Raw genomic sequence first — 23,318 nt, 5'->3', positions numbered from 1 at the left:
AAATGGAAAGCTTGTATCCATTAACTATTCTGTCGAAGATATTTTTAACAACTCTCTCTAACTGTACAACACAAATTTAATCCGTCACGCATCTCTTATAATCCTAATTTTTTCCTTGAAAAATTAAAATTCATAAATATTTGGATATATTGGTATAATGTTATAGATCATTGTTTTACGCATATTCGTGGACGCTGTAAATACGTCGACACTTGTAATCCATTCATTAGGCTCGCTTGCCCTAACTCGTGAATAGCATCAGAAGACAATTAAGAGATTCTCAGAAAGAGCCCATTGGACAGGCGATTAACCTCGAAAGCAAACTAGAAACACAATGACATCGTACTAAACTGCCCGTTTGAATGAATTATATCGCTAGATGCCATAAATGCATCAGGATGCACAAGCCAGCTATCACTGCTAACTACCCTTAGTTTGGCTAGAGTCTCAAAGGCTAATTAAGCGATTCGAGGAAGGCATGATGAAGAGGACTTGATGAATTTCGGGAACAGAGTTTTAAAACTAACCCCAAGCCCCATCAACTTCTCCATTAAATGGCTGAGGGTAACAATAGTTGTACTAGTCATCTTCGTTACCCGTTATTTCGGTGTACACTTCAGCCACAATTAAGAGCTTGTCACTAGGGAAAGAAGGGTGCATTGACAACTCATCAAAGGCCCCTTTAACGCCACAGACACGTCGAAATCCCCAAAATTATCTTAGCGCCCCTAGCTACAGTCCTAAAAGCTCCCCGAGAACTTTCAGCATAATACACTCAACAAAGCACAACAATTCTGAACAAAGGAACCCCAGAACCAACTGCCAAGACTATTTCACTGCACCGCAAGGCACAGTCTCGACTGGTCGTTAACACAGGGGTGAACAATCGCAACAAAGACATCAGGCAGTCGCAGATTAATCTACGAAATTTATGCGACACTCCATCATCTCTCCAACGACCACCGGGCAACGCAGCCTCTCCGCAGAGACACACCGGCTACCCCTTTCCAGATAAGGGTGCACGCCTCAACCATCCTGGAGCACGCCAGTGATTTATACTCACCGCACTTCATGGCCGACCACCACCGTCCAACCCCTGCGTCTTCTCCTATCTTTCCTGCGCAATGTTTCCGCGACGCTGAGCCTCTCCATGTCGCGACACGTGTCCCCAACAAATCTTCCAGACACCCCGATTAAACTGCCCTCGAACGACGAACTTCACCCTCGACCGCCACGCGGATCTTCATGGCACACCATAGGAACACACCGAAGCCAACAACTTAGGGGATGATGTCCCCACTTAACCCCCTGTTGTACTATCTTTCTCGCTGGTTTGATATTTGTGATTTATTTGACGCTGGCAGTCAAAGAAAATTGAAAATAATTTACTGAACGATTCATTTATACATGGCTGAATTCTTCCCAATCACTACTTTCGCAGAATTAATTTTCTTAAATTTTTCTTCACACAACACTCAACTATACCGAATTTCACGACACACAGACTCACTAATGACACTTCCGGCACTCGCAGATCAAGATTGGAAAATCTCACACGATTTTCCGTCGGGAAATGAAAACGTCGATCTTTTCACTTTGCGCTTCGCGGCATTCGCGTAAATTGCGAATCGTTTCGTACGAGAACGGTGCAACCGGAAATCGGGTGCACCGGCAGGACGAGAAGGACTTCCGGTAGCGGTGTTATCGGAGAGCTATCAACCGATCGGGGAAACGAACACGCGTCAGATAAGCTTCTGAACTTCGCGACGCGCCGCTCAGCACTGAATGCCGCATTGTATTTATAGAGCGAGTCGAATTATTTTGAACGGCGCGTCGCGCTTTTCCCACGTACACGTCGTTTGTTCCGCTGCCGCACATTTGTTCGAGGGTGACTTTCGTGGAAAATGGCCTTTCCAGATTTTTTCACCGACCGAGGATCTTCAGGGTCACGCGACTCGCGCGGATTTCGCGTCTCGCGCCACTGTTCTTTGAAGTGTTGCGCGTGCGGGTGGAAAATCTCTGAACTCAGATTCGTCTAATTTAGCTTCCGCGAATTTTAGTGAAGTCGCATATCATAATTTCAAATTTAGAATTAAGCAGAATGTGTATTTAGGAATATTTCGCTGATTTATTAGATTTACTGGAATTTGATTATTATTTAGGGTTGCTCCGCCCAACTCTGGTCACAGGGGAGGGGAAGACTTCGGTCCTGATTGGCGCTGGAGGTTAATGGGCGGCGCAATGGAGAAACAATTCTCTCAGAACTTTCTACATGCTTTCTTAGAATAATAAAAAATGTATTAATAGTTAAGAAATACAATACTCGATAAATCTGCCATCTCCAGGACACGATCCTCGAGACATTTTCTTCGAAATATAAAGTCACTTCTGTATCAAAAACTGGACGAAGTACCATTTCTCAAACATTTTTTCTCGGGAGTGTAAAGAATCGTGTCTGTCAGGAAACGTGCTAAGTTCAATATACCGGGTGGGACGAAAGTATACGCGACTCTGGCTCGATGTAAACCACTTCTTTTCGGTTGAAAACGCCATGAAATTGTTCTCTGACTTCACTGTCGTCGAAAAAATTGAGCACCACTGTCACGAGCGTCTTGTCGAGGCATTTTTTCTATAGTCTCTTTGGCACGTCTCGCGAGTCACATTTTACAGGTCGCGCCGACGTCACGGCGATGAATTTTGTCTCCCACACGTGTCGGCGATCATCGTCCCGAGAAAAATGACTGCCACGCGGATAGAGTCACTCGGAATTCCGGCAGTGACAAATCCGAGAAGTCGATAGAAAATTTGGGAATCCTAGAACGATGGAGCAAGGACGGAAATGGCGTGATGTTGCCTTTGGCAGGTCGCATAGGCTCCGCCTCGAGTCGCATGATCTATCGCCGGTTGTAGCTCGTTTTAATCCTTGGAGCGGCTAACGGTCCACGTTCTCTGAATGCTGAGTTAGGTATCGGATCCTCGGTTCGGTCGTAGGGCTTCGCGGGGGACACATGTTGCTGGCCCACGCAGACAGGAGAATGTTTACAGAATGATGGCCGGTGCCGTGACAAACGTTGATTAATATAACGGGTAGCCGGTGCCAACACTCGTGATTCAATGGATCCGTGCGTGCGCTATAGTTCGATGCCGGTTGCTGCGCGGACGAATCGGGTCGAGGTCCGTTAACCCTGGCAGAGAGTGGTTGGTTTGCAAAAACGTGTCATGGTTGTCACAACCATCGTTGGGGACCAGATTCCTTTGTGACGGGGACTATCAGAAGATTAGAGTGACCTGGGTAGGTCGTCCAGATCAGGTACCGCTAACTTAGGTCATGAGTCGACTGCGCATCTTTATGCAAAATAAAAAACGTTTGCATTGTTTGCAAGACACAGGAGCCAACTAAAAATTTTTTCATTCTTGTTTTGATTATATCGTTAAGGTGAAACTAATACACTGGTAGCCTTAAATCTTTTTAATACCTCCACTCTCTAAAAATTCTACGTACTCATTTTTCTCATAAATGCATAAAATCCGCAGTCTAGTCATGAGGCAGGTGGTATTTTGATTGGTTAATGGACAAGCTGGGTCCTACCCTTCCGCGTCAGCTACCCCCATAATAGAACCTGTACGTCACAGGGTGTTTTCTACAATGTATCCACTTTTTATCCTCGAAACATTCCTCTAGAAATGTACAGCCTTGACTTAGGCGACTCTATTTTCGCCACAATCGACTATAAATTCTTTCGCGGACGTCAACGACCCGGACAATAGACCTCTATTTTTACCGATTAAATGCTCGTGTGTCGCCAGCAGCGGGGTATAGCAAAGCGACACAGAACAGTTCTCATCGTTGAGGCTAGACATCGCGAGGAACGGTGACGGTGTGATTCGTAGGTGCAAAGAACCGTTTTTACAAACCGGCGTGGAAGCACGGGGTGTGCGAGAGGACGCGATTCGAACGACAGGGGTTATGTTTAGACCGCCTTGGTGTCGCGAGGAGAGTCGCCCGGCGGAAGGTCGCCGATTATTTATCGTAAACAAGAAACTTCGCGTCGCGAATATAAATCGTGGGAGGCACGGGGGCCAATTATAATGGCCGTATTTCGGGAACCGTGATGCCCGTGGCACGCGGTGGCCAACTTCGACACGACGACGACAACGACGCGGCGATCGTGTAAACTTCTTACCCGATTTTTCTCACGCCCGTGCGAAAAGTTGGCAGGACCGCGGGCTGACGCGTGATCCAAGACCCGACGTGAATCATAAGCCGTTATAATCGCCGCGCGGCAGGCTGTTCGCCAAATTCGGATATTCGAGGCGGAACGCCGCGCACCTGCTCCGTCTCAGCTACGCAACTCCTACAAGACCATCCATCAAAATCCTCCAGAAAATTCTGCGGTTGACACAATTATTACTATGTTCTAGGTTGGTAGACATATTCTGTCTCCCACGAGACATCCACGAGACGTTCGATTTTTACGGAGAAATCGAATTTTCAACTTTAACCAGTTTTTGCGATCGAACCGTAAGCGACAGGGGGATGATTTTTACTGGATATTATTCTTCAAACCCTCTCGAGTTATGTGACGTTTATTTTATTTATCTTGTGAACATTTAAAATAGTCCGAGACAATGACACAATGTTCTCCTTTGTTCCCTAGGCTGTTTCAGACAACAGAATTAATTTTCTTGGAGCTAACTTATCCGATTAAATAATAGACATTTTTCATAGTGGATGTCCAATAAAGGTTTGCGTACCTAATGGCTCAGAAACGACGCTATCGATCATAAGCATACTGTCTTCTACTTCTTTTCCTTTCGATTTTTACGGAGAAATCGAATTTTAAACTTTAACCAGTTTTTGCGATCGAACCGTAAGCGACAGGGGGATGATTTTTACTGGATATTATTCTTCAAACCCTCTCGAGTTATGTGACGTTTATTTTATTTATCTTGTGAACATTTAAAATAGTCCGAGACAATGACACAATGTTCTCCTTTGTTCCCTAGGCTGTTTCAGACAACAGAATTCATTTTCTTGGAGCTAACTTACCCGATTAAATAAAAGAAATATTTTATAGTGGATGTCCAATAAAGGTTTGCGTACTTAATGGCTCAGAAACGGCGCTATCGATCATAAGCATACTGTCTTCTACTTCTTTTCCTTTCTGTCGTGCGTCTATTTTCTTACCGTCCGGAATGGACAGTTAGCAGTGCTTAATGGCTCGTTTAATGAATCGCTGGTCCATGCTCAAGTTCGTACCAGCCTCGGCCGACATACTTCTTTCCATCGCACTTATTCTTCACTGGCGGCAAGAGTAATATCTTTTTCTTAAAAGCTGAATTATAGCGAGCCGTCGCGTCGAGAAAACTTCGTTGCTCGGACGAATTTAAGAACGATGTAACGGCGAAGTTTCTTCGATTTTTGTCTTGGCCGCCTGGAAACTCGCCGGTCTCGGAACGTGCGAACTTTGGCGATCACGCTGCTACGTCTTCTTCTTGGTTTAAAAAAAGACAGGCATTTTTTTATTCGCATTCCTTTTGAGTGTCTTGAACTTTAGTCACGGAGTGTAAAGTCAGAGTTGGATAAAGAATAATCTGCAGCCACAATAAACGGAGGAGCGAGAAGCTGTTAAAAATGTCTCGGATTTTTTCAATGTTTTGCTCGTAAAATCATTTTGACAGCGGAACATCGAGTCGGCGCATCGAAATCTTGGAAACGCGAGGAGCGGTATGTGGGCCACAGCCTTGTCGCGAAATCTGCGTCCGTTATTTTGTAATTTCGCGATGGAATTGCAAGATGCATTCATATATTCATCGAGCATTGGCCCGTTTTCGCGGTTGCGAGGGAATGGAATTGAATTTTTCTATTTTCATCGTAGAAAATGTAGTACAGTCATCGTCAGTTGCAGTTCAGTCGCGGAAGACAATGGATAACGTAGAACTAATGCTACAATGGATATTACAATGAACCTAAAAATATCTGTAATTCAACGAGAGAGGATTCTCGCAATATATTGAAACAGCGGATATCGATTTATATGTCTCATTAAAGTCTACCGTCATCATTTATGACCGTCGGATTTTCCAACATTTCATATATCCCTCGTAATTAAAAATAGATTGAAATTTACAACCGTGGTTATGGGATAAGAGGCCGTTAACTGAGTTCCAAGACACCATCAATTTGGTGTTTAATGAAAACGTTTAATTTATAGCCTGATCTTCCGAGCGAACTTTAATCACATAGATAGTTGCTTATTAACTGAGAAACGAATACTGAAAAACATCGATGAGATTCGAGCGGGTGGTACGGCAGAAAAAATCATGCTAGGCACCGCTGTTATCCACGGGTTCGTGTCGGTAACTCTGCGATATCGTGGCGCCATCAGTAGATGTCCGAAGAACTGTCTGACACAGACAGGGTTATACTACTGCAGCTAGGATAAGGACACTGAAGCCTACGGATCGGACGTGCTTCATTAATTATAAAAAAAAATTAAATCGACTTCGAAAAAACGCACGAAAAGAATGCACTAAAAAGTATGAAATAAGTTCCATTTAATTTATGTGAATACGCACGAACTTATATAGAATACAATCTTTTCGGAGGCGGCGCAAAAATTAAAAATTTTCCAAATGACAGATGTTGCTGATTATGATTTCATTGGAATATGATCGACTTGGAAATTAGTAGGTGGGAAGAGAAGATACATTAATATGTAGACTCCGGATTTAATACATTTATGACAAAAATGAGCACGTACAATTTAAAACAGTGGAGGTATTATAAAGATTCAAGGCAACCAGTGTACTTGTTTCACCTTAATAAGATAATTAAAAGAAGAATGAAATTTTTATATGGCTCCTGTGTCTAGCAATCAATGCAAACATTTTTTATTTTGCATAAAGATCCGCAGTCTATTAATATGTGAAAGCATGTAGAAGAATTTAAGAGGATTTTCGTAATTTCCAGTGTCGAAAATTTTCAATTTTGGACCGCCTGCGAAAAGATTGTATTGTATTTAAGTTCGTGTGTATATTCACATAAATTAAATGGAAATTATTTCATACTTTTTAGTGCATTTTTTAATGCGTGCTTTTTCGAAGTCGGTTTAACTTTTTTATTTCACGCTTTTTAGTGGAACGAGCAGAATTTGTACAACACCGTTGGATGGTTTTTCGGTCTTATTGGTTATTTGCAATAAAAACCGCAAGGAATGAAAAAATGCAGAATTTGTTTTCAAGGGACCAATCGGGAGACATACCCTACAAGATGCAAAAGGTTTCGTACCGATTGGTCCATCCATCTCGGCGTAATCTGTGAACATACATAGGAAAAAAGCAAAGAAAAGCACAACAGATCGAATTGAGTAACCTCCTCCTTTTTCGAAGTCGGTCAAAAACAAGAAAAAGTTAATAATTTAAGGTAAAGTCGAGGTCAAAAGTTCGTGTTTCCTGTCCACCCCTCAGCATCAGAATTTTAACCCTCTGCACTCGGAGATATTGTATTTTAACTCGAAAAGTAAACATTTCTTCCGACCTAGAATATCTCCATTCCCCGCGATTTCTCAAATTTTATGGACATGAAATTGGTATAATACTTCATACAATACCTAAATGATTAGTAATTGATTGGATACTGACATATTAAACAATATTTTGAATAATGATACAGCAATTTTCAGTGGCGCCTCTGTCTCAGAGCCACCATTCGAGTGCCAAGGGTTAAAACAAGGTGCTTCGAGGTTCTTCGTTCTCTTGAAGAGTCCTTTAATAATCGCCCTCGAGCGAAGGGAGGCTGGATCACGTTATAAATAAACATTTCCTGACAAAAGGCTTTTCCACGACGGCCATTTTAATTCGCGGAAGGCCTACAAAGGCACAAAGTTCCCTATCCGGGGGACGTTTTTTCCGATGAGCAGTGAAGCTCCAAGAGGAAAGATAAACCGCGGGGCCGAGCCTGAGCGCTTTGCGATTGCTCGCGAACATTAAAATGCAAATGTGAAAGGGTTGGCTGTTTGCTAGCGAACTGACGGGTCCGTTTGCACGTCGATTCGCTTCGACGAGCGAGGCGTTCGCTAACGTGATAAACAAATAGACGTGCAATATAAAGACAGTGTACGGAGGAGAGACGGTGTCCCACGGAGATCGTACCTGGCCAATGTCGTAATTGCCCGTGAGTTTAGTGGCAAAACTCTCCGGAGGCTTCGGTTTCAGGTCCCGGGGCGTTCGGTTAATTACGTGTGAATATTAATAGCCGTGGCTCGGGGTGTTTAGATGTTTCCGTGGGCGCCTCGAGTCGAAGTCTCACGCCTCGATGCCCCGGTGTACACCGCTTGATGGAAATTAGCGAATAATTTCGGTAGACATTGTTATCCACAGCTGAGCGAAACTTTACGCATCGATGTCTCGAGCTAATCCGGAATGGGAAAACACGGCTGACGAATTTCGCCGGTTCGGTTTCAGCTGATACATCTAGGAATGTTTGCGCGCCCGCCACCTAGTTGGCACCGAGGCTCCCGAAAGGTATATCAGGATTAGGAAAAATCGAAAGTTTTACGGTGGCTAAAACTGGCATGGAAGTGTTCCGGTGTGTTCTATCTTGGCTGCGGGCTGACATTGAGATGTTTGGAGCCATTCCAGGTTGACGAAAGATACTCCTGGTGGGCGACGGCTGACACTTTAATGCTCCGCGATGCTTTGCTTTAATGGAAGTCCGAGCTTCCTGTTTGAAATAGCGCCGAGTACACCCGCGAGGTAAGAAAATAACCAAAAACCGACTAGGCCATGATTTATTTTCCATTGAACAAGCTACCGGTTGAACGTCGGCGCTCGAGTCTTCGAGAACACTTCCAGCCGTAGAATGTCGCCTCGTATGCGGTCCTACCTCGCTGCGATTGCACAGAGAGATGGAGAACGTACGCGCGGTTTCATCGGTAGGCATAATCTGCATAATGGTCCAAGAGACCAAGTGGCTTTTAGCCGCCGAGCGATTCGTTGAACCTCGACCACTCGGCAATCCATGGAAATTTCTACGGAACAGAGAACCCCCGACAGTAACCCAGTTCACTTCTTCAGCACCATTGCATGCCGGCTGTATCGCTGATAAGAGCTGGTCCTCTCCACGGGTGTAGCGCACTCGTCGTCTAAAACCAGATTCAACCCGCGCACAGATCACAGAAACTAACTCTTCACGCTGATATAGTCCATTCACCGCGATCTATTCCTCACCATCGAAACTTCGACGCAAATCACGGTATTGATTCGAGCTTCCACTGCCACATAGACCTATGATAATTATTTTACCAGACTCGAACACGCCCACGTTAGACGAGACACGCCCATATCCGATCAGCCACGCCCACCACCATCGAATGTGGGCGTGTCCAGCGTAACTTCAAGTCGAAAAATTGATTCGCTTTCGAAACTTTTCACGTCGATACAGATAATAGACTGCTACCGACCGGGAACTTTTATTTCTTCGTTGTTTCCGAGGAATTTAGCGATCACCGCGAAATCCACGGGAAATCCTTCCGGACCGGTGGCCCCCGGAAAGTTCGTTGTACACGTGACTGGTCAAATTGAATTTATTTTCGCGAAACTCGGTACACCCCAGGAGCGGCTCCTCGAGGCGGAGCGGCAACTCGGTCTGGAAAGTTCCGCAGCGTTCCTCGGGAAGAATTAAAAGTTATAATAACCAAAAATGTCGCCGAGACCGACTTCGAACCGGTTCCTTAGAGCAATTACGTGGGCCGAGGTGATACCGATGAGACCGTGGTAATTCATTTAGACGAATCTTTGATACGTTCGCGAAATGTTCCCGGCTGAAAAACAGTGGGACTCGGGACCGAATTTATCTTGGCCAGACTTTCTTAATCCTTCGCGTTCGTTTTATTTCCGGGTCGCGGCCGATTCGAGTACCGTTCACTTTTTCCCGCCAGTCCCAGTCCCCATTACTTTCCCGGGATTCCCTTCAACGAGCACTTCAACTTCGTCGAGTCGTCCTGCGTTCAGAAATCAACCGAGAGCTTCTGGTCTTACCGAGACCGAACCCTTCGCCCTCGGATGAATTCTCGCGTCTTTCTCGAGGCCTTGGGCGTCTTCGATTTTCGTCGACCGACCTTCGGACAGCGTCTGTTTTGAATTCCATCATCCTTTGAAGTCGTTTCACCGGCGAGATGGAGCTCTGTCGACCGAGCCACCCGACTGCCAGCTCACTGGCCAACATTCCCCACCGACTTAGGGGTGGAAAAATATCAACAGTGTCCTCTGGCACCGGTGAGAGGTGTTTGAAAGCGGTTGGGCATCCCGCCAGTAATTTCACCCCCCGAAAAGAGACGCTGAACGGATGGTCCGTGTACAACACCGTTAAGAATTCGTATTTTAATAGCCAGCAGCGTCGCGCGACGCGCGCTGAAAAACTCGTCGCAATTTAGATTCTACCAATTCGATACAATTTCAAACATTCCGCGACCAGTTTCACCGGAAAATTGAATCGCAACATCTAGGGAAGCCGCGAGTAGGCGTGGCCATTAGCATACTTTCCGAGACTGTCATAATCACGTCGATGATTTCACTCGAAACTTCCTCCGTTTTCGCCATTCTGCGAAATTCATTATTCATACAACGTGAAAACTGTTTCCCGGGAAACTCGATGGACTCGGGGAGCAAAAATTTTCCAATCTGTCCGCAGCCTTTCAGCCTTTATTTTTCCCGGGTTCGGGAATGGCAATTAGATCTCCGGTAATTAAATCATTTCCGGAACTCCTTTCAGCTCGGTGATGTTGGCCGTCCTGTCTTTTAACAGAAGTTTTACCCCCGGCGAAATGTCAGGGGGTAGAGAGAGACAGAGTTGTTAACGTACTGGTATTAAAACTTCAGGATTTTCTCGTTTGTCGGTGACAATCGGTGCTCTGATTAAAAACGATGCAATTAGAGTGGTGAGGTCCGCATAGCCCACTGCGGGAAGAGAAATAATTAGCGGAGGCGACCGGTGCTTTCGCTATTACTGTTTGCTTCTTGGTTATTTTTAACGCTTTCCTTTAAGCAACTTTCCATTGTCTCGCGACACCATTGTTTCGGACATCATTGTGTTCGGCGCGTAGAGTCATTGTGTACCTGGTCCGGCTGTGAAACGTGTAAGCTGCTTTGTCGTTATCGTTTTCATTATTCTTTCCGCGAAACCAGCGCCACGCTTAAAGTTGCTTATAAAAACTGACAACAGTAAGCTTATGCTTTGACGGTGAAATACGATACACTGTTGTTGCCAGTGTGCTCCCATTTAATACCCGGAAAAAGAGTTTTTCATTATCAGTGCTTCACACACTTCGAACTACGACCTTCTCAAAAAGCTGTTACTTCAAAATTAAATGAATAATTCTGAAGAGACGCCCCTGGACACTTCGCCATCTATACCCCGCCCACTATCATCATTCAAGGCGGAAACATCTGTGCCACGCCCACGTTCGACAAGATACATCCAATATTATCTGATCTAGGCGTGTCTAGGTTGATTCCAAGTGGAGTATATCTTTCTGAATACCAAGTTCTGTCCGCGTTACTGTCTAGAACTCGAATAAAATGATTTTACTGCCCGAAATCATCGCCCCACTGCTTTCTGTCTCCGCCTACAGGGGGTACCGGTCTAAGATAAGAGTTGTGGGCGTGTCCACGGTGATTTAAAACGGTAGGAGCGGCCTCGGATGCAATCTAGAAAGACCATAACGCCATTCCGGTTAAAAAATAGAGGACAGTGGTTCGTCCGGGCGAACAAACGACATGGATTTCCGTCTCAGCGTGAAGATAATCGAATACTCATGGGCGCCGCTGTACAAATCAGCTGCACCTTCGCCGATTCTCACCTGGAATCACGGAATCGCGTGCAGCGCGGCTATCAAGGTTCATCGTCGAGCTTTTATAGGTCAAGTTCTCCTCTTCGGTCTCGGCGAAAGCTCCGAAGCTCATCGCGGGTGTGACGTGCTCGTGTGTGCAGCTTAATGGGCGTGACTTGACCTAGGCCTACACCCGGCCTAGTATTTCCTGGCCGGCGATAACGTCGAAGGTTACTAGCCGTCTGTTCCTGAATAAAGCAGCCGTGAAGGCGCGACCCAATTGCATCGCGTGGGTAAAATTAGTCGGCCCCCGTCAAAAATGGAAATAGTTTCGCGAACGTCTGCGGCTATCAAACCGCCGAACCACTTAATCACCGATAGACACGGAGATAAATTTACTCCGGTTCGCTCTATGCTGGTGTTGAACGCGATTCGACCGGTCTTAAACTTTAGAGACTGATAAGCGAAAAGTTTTTGGAAATTCTTGCGAAGCTGATCGACCGAAGTTTCACAATCATAAAGTTCCCGTCGCTTTCGGCGCTCCTGATTCCATTTTTTCCCCGCCCTCCCTCCCTCCCTCTCGCCACGAGTTCACGAATATTTGAGAACTTGAAATTCGAAGAAGTTCGACGAAGGTATATCCTAATAACGTATGTGTAGCAGCTACCTGCACCTTACCCGTTTTCCCCCAAGACTTCGGCATTCAAAATTTTCGCGATAGTTCCCGAGCTCGATGGAAGTTTCGAAACTTAAGATTGTCGAGTTCCTGCAGCAATAGCGAAGCACTCAAGTTTGCGCTACACTCCTGGAAACACGATTCCCGAACGCCGGTGACCGGCATCGATTTATGCTTGTCAGCAGCTGGAAAGCTAATCCAGAGCTTTTCCCCTGACTGAATTTTTTATTCATTGTACGAATGTTCGCGAAAACATTTCCTTGTATTTTCAAGACCTCGTCGTTTTTTAATGAAACGCTTGCATGAGGCGTACATCGGAATTTTTTTTTACCGAACGAAAACACGTATTTTTGTGAAACTTGGCACGCATATTTACACATATTTGAGTTATGTTTGTTAAATTTTTAAACGTTCCTCGTGTCAGTATTGCTATAGTTATGCACACATTCATTTCTGCTACAATACAGCAATGGGCAACAGAATTGCAGGGAGTATAAGATAAACGTTTGCTGAATATGTGTTGATACGAATGAAGAAAGAATTTGTCTATACAATGGATAAGCGATAATTCTTTTGTATAGAATCACGTCCGTGGGAAATCTATTCGCCATCCCCCACATCTCGTGTGTTTTTAAAAAGCTATACAATCTCTGTTCCGCCGAACAGACTATGACTATTGATTGGGAATCAAAATGCAATTCTAACTGGTTAAAATTTGATTGTGTACCACTGCGCGGTGGCGCTTTGACGACCGGTGATATCGACCGCCCCCGAAACGTGCCCTGGTACCTCTCCCTCCCCTCGCTGTCGAATAACTACACCCCCCTGGACAACTGTCTCTGAAGCTGGCACCCAAATGCAGAGCCGAAAGTATTTTCTGGTTCATACACACACACACACACACATCATCATCATCTTTTATTACTAGACAGCGGATCTTTGTGCAAAATAATGACTTTCTACCTGAATTGCAACAATCTCGAGAGACATAGAAATCTATTTTCTTTCATAATATAAACGAAACTCTGTTCGCTGACACTCAAATCGCTCCAACCGGACGAAAATTCAATTGGCAATCATTTTACTTAATCATAAACAAAATTGAATTTCCTGTCAGAGATCCATTACATTTTAAAAATAACAGAGTACGCAATAATTAAATTCGATTCAAATACGGAGGAATTAAATCAACAAATTAATTATGGCACACATATTCTTGCAAATGGAGAGACCTACCGCAACATAAATATATCAGAGACCGGAGCAAATATATCGGCAGAGAAATTATGCGGTGCTATTGATTTTTGATTCAGCAATAAATTAAATCACTCCAATTTAGACCTCCGAAATTTGTTCATTTATTAAATAGGGACATCTGTTAACTATATTTCATGGATATGTGCGATATCTCGAGGTTTCAGTGAAATATGAATAAACGTACGGGCAAACTGTTTTCAATTAGTTGGAACAACGGGGATTTAAATCAAACGGTTCGTCCACGCGAATCAGTTGGTCTCGTTACATCGAATCACGTGCTCGCGGAATCGAGCTGGAGCTTAATTTCTTGAACGTCCGACGTCCAGTGGTACAATGGCGAATGCGATCATTATTTTTCGCGAGAAGGGTAGGGCTGTTTCCGGCTGAAAACAGACGGAGGCAATTTCCTTCGGCAAATCGAATCTCCCTTTAACAGCCAGATAGACTGGAAACGGTGTGCTAACTAATACTCGGAGCATCGTACTTCCTATTTCTTGCAGGATTGCCATTTCCGAATTTGCTGCGACCATTTATCAGAACGCGTGAACTGTACCAGAAATAACTTCCTCCTGAGAGAATCAAAATCCAACCTTAAACATTCTCTTTGCTACTAAAACTTCTTGTCATTTTTAAAGACAAGACAATAAAACAAAAAAATTAGCGCGATCAAGACAGAACCTCACTGTTCAGAAGGAATTTTTGGATCCATTCACAATATTACATTGAACAATAAACAAATATCATATGTCATAGTGTGAAAGATCCTTAATAACATGCGAAAAGTTTCATTCAGAAAGTGGGTCTATGAATATTGGCTGTATTTCGAAGTTCTGACGAAAAAACGCATTGTTTTCGAACGGGTTGCCACTCGAAAGTTCACGGCGCAGATACGTATCGCGTCGGGACGATCACGTAACAATAACATGCGTCGTCGGCGACTCCTTTCGACGCAGCTCGCCATTCGCCGATGCAAATCAGCGATAATGGATACCGGACGGCGCTTCTGTCTGACGTAACACGACCTTACCCGATAACGCCGAGGGAAACGATCGCACGTGTTCGATCCCCGGACTGTTTACGATGCGTTCGGAACCGGATCGTCTTAACAGCGCCTGGTCACGAGATTATACGTCTTCATTTTTTTTTCTACAGTTCCCCAACCATAGTCTATCAAACGGGAGAGAGCAGGATCAAAATAAAAAAAGACACTCGTTACTTCGTTAACAAATTAATGCAGAGAAAGCTAAATTTGTGTAAATAAGCGGTGACAATGAACACGTCCGGTTTTTTTCACGTGTGTTCGGAATTGTGGATTTTTTTTAAGCGTTTGAGCAATTTTCATATTTTTAAGATTCTGCTGGTGTACATAAATGAAAGTGTTAAACAAATTTGGAATTCTTCGTGTCACCAGTAATTTTCGAAATGTGATAATTGTTCACGGGTTTGGTAACAATGGGCTGCACCGTATCGACGTGGGTGCATCGGGCCGCAATCCTCATTACGGAAGATGCACGCTCACGACGCAGGCGCCAAGATATCGCTAGAAGCGTGTTGATTGCCGGGAAATTATGCCGATACATACACACGAAGAGCCCGGGTTCTGCTCAACACATGCTGCACAATTACATGTTGCGCGATATTGTGACCGTGTTACATTCATCCCAACAATGGTGTTGCGGTCTCATCGGCATTCTTGAAGTAATTGACATCAGCGAAAAACCTCTGCAAGAAGAGTCCAACTTTTTCGCCTGGGAACCAATTCAATTTCCGAGAGACTTCATCTAGAAACTTCTCTCTCTTTACATTGCATATTTCAATTCGAAAATAATGCTCCTCTAACAGCTAGAATAAAGATCACTAAAAAAAAGTCGAACATTTTAGGCAACACTACGATCTCGAAAAAATTTTAATGCATCATAACTAGACTGCGGAACTTTATGCAAAATAAAAATTGTCTGCATCGATTACAAGCCAAAGGAGAACGAAACAAAAAATTCTTTCTCCTTTTAATTTTCTTATTAACCTGAAACTAATACACCGATGTCCTTAAATATTTTTAATATGTCCACTGCTTTAAATTGTACGTTTGTATTTTTGTCATAAATGCATAAAATCCGCAGTCTAATCATAACTTAACGATATACGCGCGTATTCGATGTACCGTAAAACTTGCGAGTTAATTCGTGAAATGCAAACAGTGAAAAACAGTTTTTAAACCTGTCCGCTTCACCAGTGAATAATTGCTGTAGTTTCAGCGATAAAACTGCATAAAAATTCATAGACATAGTTAAAAGTTGTACAAATAAGTCCGGAAAGTTTTATAACGGTGACATTAATATTTTTTTTCGGTAGCCGAGCATAGCGGAGCATCAGAGACAATTTCAGGCGAATTATTAACACATCGTAGGCGCGCGATTAAAATTTATAATATCGCCGCTCGAAACAATTTAAATTCGCGAAACTGGAGGTTGCCGGTGGAGCAGTACAAATTCTATTCCCAGCTATTCATCTCGAAAATTGCCTCTCCCACGTCTGCTTAACGTAATCCCTTCTATTCTTGAGAAATTGCACGCCGAAACGGAGAAATTGCGCTTCGAAGCGGCCCTGCACTCCGAACCGGCAAGACTGATTGCTAATAAACTATATAAATTATCCGGCTGTCTCGTTCCCAACCGTGAAATAATTACCCTTTCCCTTAATACGAATTTCCGCGCGGAAACTAATGCTGCTAATACCGAGGACTAAATTAGTCTTCGACTCGAAAATCCACTCTCCGTCATCGATTTTGACAAATCACACCTCCGCTATAATTCTGTTCCACCCCCAATCCTACAATCAAATTTAAATTGCATCGTATTATTATAAAATAGATTGAATCATATATTCAAATATATTAAAAATATTTTTTTAATCCTCGAAATATTTCTTCGGAGAGAGGGACGAAAGATTTGAATATGTACATTATTTTTCATCAAGCCAAATCCTCCCCCAATTCCACATGAGAAATGAAATGACCGGGGAATTCCTATTCCGCGAGATTTTTGAATAAATGTCTTCATTAAAGCGTGCTCTCTGGAACGTCCGTCGATTTTTCATTTCGAGAAAAATAGAAAATCGTCCTCCATCGTTTCGGAAGGACCCTCGGCGGCTGGCGGTTCATTTGATTTTGGCTCGATTCCATAATCTCGCGAACTCTTACTCTTCGTTTCACTCGACTGAAACATTTTTCTTCTCGCAGGAACGTCATACGATGTTTGCGAAAAAGTAAGAGATATTTCTCTGTATCTCTTGCTCGAGCATAATGATACGAGTCGCATGTTCACGGAACAGACAGGTATCCCCAGGGTCGGACATGTCTGATGTTGTTAGATTAAAATGGAGACGTCATTGTCTCTCGGGAGTTTTGCCCTTTGAGGGTCTCGGTGTTTCTTGGCATGCGTGGGGTATCTTTCATTCTTCATTTAATCATGTCGCCTGTGTCTTTCAGCAAGCGTGTGTTGCATCCCAGATCTGAACATGACTGTGCTCCTCTTCACTAGTGAAGACACTCCAAGACACTTATTCTTGAAGACGAGATGGAGAATTTATATTTCCTGTATGTCTACATTTATTTGAATGCTTAAATATTGACTACAAGCGAAACAAATTTCATTTCATCTGAAAAGAGAGGCATTCATATTTGTTAGACTTTGTTAAAAATCTTCATCACGAGTCTGTCTCGCCAAAATACGATTGTAACATTGTAAAATAAAATACATTGTAAAATAAAAGTGCAAAATAAAAATGGTCAGCATCGATTGCAAAAGGTAGAAACTAAATTGAATGTTATTTCTTCCCTAAATAATTTTAATAGAGGAGAAATCATACGTTGACATCTTCAATTTTTCAACAACATCGAATTTCATCTGCTCCATTTTCCTATAAATGCGTAAAGATCCGCCGTCTAATAATATCTCTAACATGTGCCAAGTTCGAAATTAATTCCTCGAGCAGATATTGAAATATTAAGTCTAGTACATATGGGATACATAATGTACATGCAAGAGCTAACGTGAACCTATCAGATCGATATCCCCAGATCTACTTAACCGATTGATCTGAAATTTAGTGTGTGCATTCAGCAGACCAATCGCTTCAGCTCACGGCCAATCCCAAGTTAAACCAATTTTTCATTTCCATTTCCCCACGAAACTGGCACAAAATCGGTTTAAAATCTTGAAAATTCCACGATTTTGTCAATTCTTCGTTAATCCTTTTCAAATTTTTACCTGCTGCAGAGAAATGTGTATCTGATAAACCTGCAAAATGTCAAATCAGTCGATCGAGTAGATCCTTAAAAACAAAAAAATGTTTTCTGCACCCGATTATTTTTTCCCGAAATAAAGCTCGAAATGAACGAGCTTGTATATGAAAATTCGCTATTCAGAGGAGCAGTGTGAACGAGGTTTTATCCGGTGCGCGAATCCATTTCTCTAGCTGACCAGTGAATTGAATCCGCAACGGTGAATGTCCTTTAATTAGAGGACCGCGACGCGACGTCAGGTTTGCGTGTTTAATACAGAGGATCAACAGGACACGTGTTTCATCCGGTCAGGACTCTTCGGAGGTCTCGTGTATCACTGAGCAGAGCGGGAGCTGGTGTGTGCCGGGGGATTCCGCGGGTTTTGCAACCGACGAAACAGCGCTGTCGTCTATCGGTGTACGTGCAACCCTGTGCAGAGCGGTGGCAGCCAACGGTCCGTATCGATCCCTCAGGACCACGGACCTATCCCCGGTAGCCTTGCATTCGGTTTTCGTCTACAAGGTGGCTACATTTCGTGTACGCATCCCCTCGACACGCTTCCGAACGAATACACCCCCCAGCATTGTCCCCACGACCCTACTTTCATCTATTTTTCAGGACACTCGGACGACCGGACTGTTTCGAACTCGATCCTTCCATGATTGGAAAGTATATTGCTGACTCTCGCAACGTACTGATATCCACGCGGTGTTTTTTCAAAGTTCTTTCGCTGGAAAATATTCTAAACATTTGCATACGTTCAACCCGTTCGGGACAGTTTTATTTATTCAACCCCTACAGAACATTTTAAACGAAACGCTTCACTGCAAACACGACAACCACCATCCAAGGAAAATGCTGCACCTAGTTTTATTCGTGCAACCCCTTCAGGACATTTTTATATATTTCAAGCTCTCTTGTTACAGGTGAAAATAGTGCAGCTTACATTCGAGAAGAGTGTAGTCACAATTTTTATTCGTACAACTCTTCCAGGACTCTTTAATTCGTTCAACCCCTTCGGGACATTTTAATTTACTCGACCCCTCCAGAAGGTTGTAATTTATTCACCCCCTCCAGGAGATTTTATATAAAACGCTTTTAACGGATCAGTCTAATAAGAATGATCGTCCTTCCGTGAGAGAGCGAATAAATAATTTTATTATTGCAACCAGTCTGATATTTTTCGTGGTGTTCGCGATGGCTCGGAGGAATATTTTAATAAAAGTATAGGGCCGGTACACAAAAGGTATTGGGAATAAATATTCCCATCAGATTGGAATTCGCATTACCAAGGCGGCCAGGACTTCGATCGGCGTTTGCGAATTAAATTCGAAAAGGGAGACGAGAGTGGGGGGGGGGAGACCATTTCGTCGCGTTGTACGAAAAACGGGACACGGGCGAGATGGGTAAGAGGCGAAGGAGGCGGATAAATCGAGCGACGAACGACTATAAATAAGAAGTTAATAAAACGATGTTCTTGACCTCTGGAACATGGCACCGATCATCCAAAGGGGAATCGTACACACCGGGTGTCTCGAATACACTGTACAAATTTAATATGCAATTCAAAAAAGAAAACGTCCTCAATAAAGCAAGAGAGGAAATTAAATTTTTAATTAAATTCTCATCCCTTATGAGCGTCCTTCCGGCAAGATTGTTGCTCGGTTTATACGATCACGGTTTAATAAACCAAAGTAAATATTCCGTTCGAAGGAAATAAGAACGCGAGGAGTGCATTAATTAATTTAAAACAATGAAAACTTGTGTCCCCGAGAGTTATTAAACTGTCACGGTGGAACGAGAGTTGAGACGGGAAGAAGCACGATTGGAAGTTAATTAAAATCTGTCGGCGGACGTTTTTTCAAAAAATTACAAAAAAATGGCCGGGTCACGTCGATCGGCTAAGAGAGAAGAGTTCCCGTGAAATTAGAATTATTTACACACAGAGAGAGGCTGGAATTAACTGTGGAAGTGGTGTGCAATTCTTTCTCGTCCGGAGAAAGGAGGGCTTTACGCCCTTTGTAAATTCATTCGGCTGTCGGCCGGCTTAAAAGCGCTGAGATATTAAAACCGAAAAGTGTGAATTGCGGCGTATTACTCACATGCTAATCCCCTAACGCATAACGAAACCTGGACTCACCTGGAACAGAGAAGAAATTGCTTATGTGAAAAATGTATGCATTGAGGTGTTACTGAAATGATTAAAAATTATTCTTTCATTTAAATGTTAAAACATCATTGCTATCGATGATATTCGGTAATAAAATGAAATTCGGGAATAATTTTCAGACGAGGATGGAAGCGATGTATATTTTTCGGAGAAACGCTCAACCAGACAATGGGAATTTATTTTTCAATTTTCAGGACTTTCCAGGAGCGGAAGGAAGGAGTCTCTGTCAAGGATTCAAGATCCCCAGGCTCTATTTCTGCTTGAAAGCTGATATATTATTTTTCTGCCGGAAGCTCTTTTCAATGTCTGAGGAACCAGGATCTTTCGGCGAAGGACACGCCGTACGGAAAAGCGGCTGCGATTTCTGAGGCGTAGAATAAATAGAAGGGAAAAGTACAGCTGAAAGTACGCGCCTAGGCCACTGAAATCGATATTACCCGATTTCATCATCGCGCCTTAAGAACGCTCCAATCCGGAGCTTCTGCTGGTAGAAAAAGAACTCGAACAGCTGGAGTAATATCGCTTTTCTACTGGGAATTTATGCGCTCCGTTTATTAATATTCATCAATGAAATATCGTTCCGAATTCATTGCATATGAATTTTCACGAATTCAACGAAAATTACTAAACATTCTGTTTCATAAAAATTGACGTAGCTTCACGCAAAATCATTTTTTCTGGGTGAAAAAATTCCCGAACGTTCGCAGAATATTCTAAAATAACGTCACAAAGTTTCAATCTCATATGTCTATTACTGTTGTTTAAAAGAAAATTTCAGACATAATAATAAAATTCATGCGCATTCCTCAAAGACAGACGAGAGAAGTACACAAAGTTTTAATTCGATACGCCCTCTATTTTTCCCGTAAAAAATTCGCCAAGACTATTTTCCGTGAGCACAGCCATCCCTTAAGGAGCAGGTAAACTACCATCATTAACCCAGGACTCTGTCTCCATCAGCCGGGGACGGAGACGGAGCGCCTCGTCCGTGGTACGAGCTAATAAACGACGGTTCACCTGGAATTTCGTATTCCCAATGTGGCGGAGCTTGCGGCCCTAGTGGCCAGATAAACAAGTCGAAACAGATCTAACGGAACGAGCTCTCTGTCCCGCCGTTTAAGAGGGGGGATTGGGGACAAGTGTGTCCTCCCATTTTCCGTCGCTCGAGAGAGGTCCAAGGCTCTCTCGACTTCCATTCGGAGATCCACTGGTGATAGTCTGTTGGACACCTTCGATCGTACTCGTGGATAGCACTCGAAACGCATTTCGGGGGATGATAAGTTCGCGCGAAGAGCCTTGGCAGGTTTTAGGGGCGACGCGTCGATGTTCGAAGATGTTCGAAAGCGTTCCACAAAGTTTCCGACTCCACCTGGATCGATGATTCCTCGGGAATTAAACAGGGCTGGTTTTTAAATATTGTCTCTTATTCCGGATAATGATTAATGATTACATTGCATTTTCACAGCGGACTGTATGTTTTTTTTTAATTTTTGGCGACGGATTTAGGTCGCTAAAAATTAAATGGAATATTTTTTATTATTATTATTATTATTAATGGACCGAAGCCCTCTTACATAAATGTTTGCAATAGAAAACAATAAAGGACTACTCGTGTAGTAACATAGAAGGGACATGCACAAAAACTAATGATACTAACTATATGGTATTATCCTACAATTCTGCGTCATTTTTTTTTAAACATGTGCAAAGACTCAATGAAAAAATCAATACGATTATACAGAGTGTTAGAGTCTGCAATAATGCGATTTATTGGATTAATTAATCCATAGGTAGATCTGGCTTTAAGGGTTTGAAAACCTGCTCTTGATCTCAAAGCAAGTTCAGGTGCGTAAAAATTGATTTGCATATAAGGAGAGAGGGACAATCTACATGGTTATTAATTGGTTGACTATGTTTAATATTGTGGAGCAATTGTGATTTTAAAAGTAATCGATATTTGTTGCTTATTCGCCTATTATCTCCGGAAATCGAGTGACCAGTTTGATTGGACCAGGCAGAAGCCATGAAAATGGAAATTTCATTTACACGTGATGAGAGATGATGAAGTTTGCTGGACCAGGAGAAGGTTCACGGTAACGAGCTGTTGTCCGTCATCGAAATATAATTGGATTGAAATACAGTCGGATAAGAATGGGACACCGACGAGAACTGTAACAAAATTTTTTCCCACGTGACGCATGAGAAATATCAAAGTTTCGCCGGTCTCGATGTTAATGGCACAAGGATTGATGGTAATGTCTCGTTTAATTAATGTGGGGATGCGATGGGCGTGACAACGTGTTTAATATTCAGGCATGTTTCCAGCACTGTAGATACTAAAATATGCAATCAGGAGCTCGTCACGACTGTCAATCGCGATAACGACGCGATCGATGAACCCGATCGAGCCGCGTCCAAATTAAATGTCTCCGTCAAAGGGGCGTCGTTAAAGGCACGCGTGCTGCTTCATAGAAAAAAAAAATAGCAACCACTGGAGGGCTGCCTCGAGAGGGTTCTTTTGTCGCCGCCGAAAAGAAACGAGTTCCTTCTTCAGTGGAGGGTCGCTGATCGTCGCGGCTCGTCAGATCCGGGCCGCGATACCTCTGTCGATCATAGTCGTCGATTCAAGGAAGTCGATGGATCGGACGTCGAGCGCGATGATGATTTATAGCGATCCCCTTTAAACTTTAAGATCACTTAGAGGAGGGGTGGCATCTAATGGAAAAATAATGGCGTTGCCTTGACTTCCGAGATAGGAATGGGCTAGAGCTAATCCTAGCCTTGCTCAAATATAACTCTGAACTGGACTAAACTTAGATTAGGCCTAGGAACATTCAGCTATGTTTGGACGGAGCCAGTAGATTTAGATTCTGTGTAGCCAGACCTGGCATAAAGGTAATCTGGCGAGTGTATCTTTGGAACTGCTGGACGGATCGATCTCAAATTTGCTACGTATATTGTGTGAAAATTTCTGTTTCCATTTTATGGGGAGCAATATGAAAATGATCGAAAAACGTGACACTTCAAATCGCCGTCGTTTCCTCAATTTCTGAGTTATGCTTTTAAAATTTGTACTAGTTATAGAGAAATCTGTGCTGAATG

General features: G+C 43.3%; 1 protein-coding gene across 11 annotated transcripts in view; it reads right to left on the bottom strand.

Moving 5' to 3' along the window:
• Dnc (phosphodiesterase dunce) overlaps nucleotides 1-23,318 on the bottom strand; it is a 393,758-nt gene that overhangs the window by 174,445 nt on the left and 195,995 nt on the right. Inside the window, exon 4 of one of the 11 annotated variants that reach the window (XM_076444518.1) lies at nucleotides 1,064-20,186. The exons of the other annotated variants lie outside the window; for them this stretch is intronic. Coding sequence (XP_076300633.1) covers nucleotides 1,064-1,152 — 89 coding nt within the window. The 5' untranslated portion in view covers nucleotides 1,153-20,186. The remainder of the gene's footprint in view (nucleotides 1-1,063; nucleotides 20,187-23,318) is intronic. 11 annotated transcript variants of the gene reach the window in all.

The sequence above is a fragment of the Lasioglossum baleicum genome, chromosome 20, assembly GCF_051020765.1.
Source record: "Lasioglossum baleicum chromosome 20, iyLasBale1, whole genome shotgun sequence".
Taxonomy (NCBI): Eukaryota; Metazoa; Arthropoda; class Insecta; order Hymenoptera; family Halictidae; genus Lasioglossum; species Lasioglossum baleicum.
This window is presented reverse-complemented; position numbering and strand designations above follow the sequence as displayed.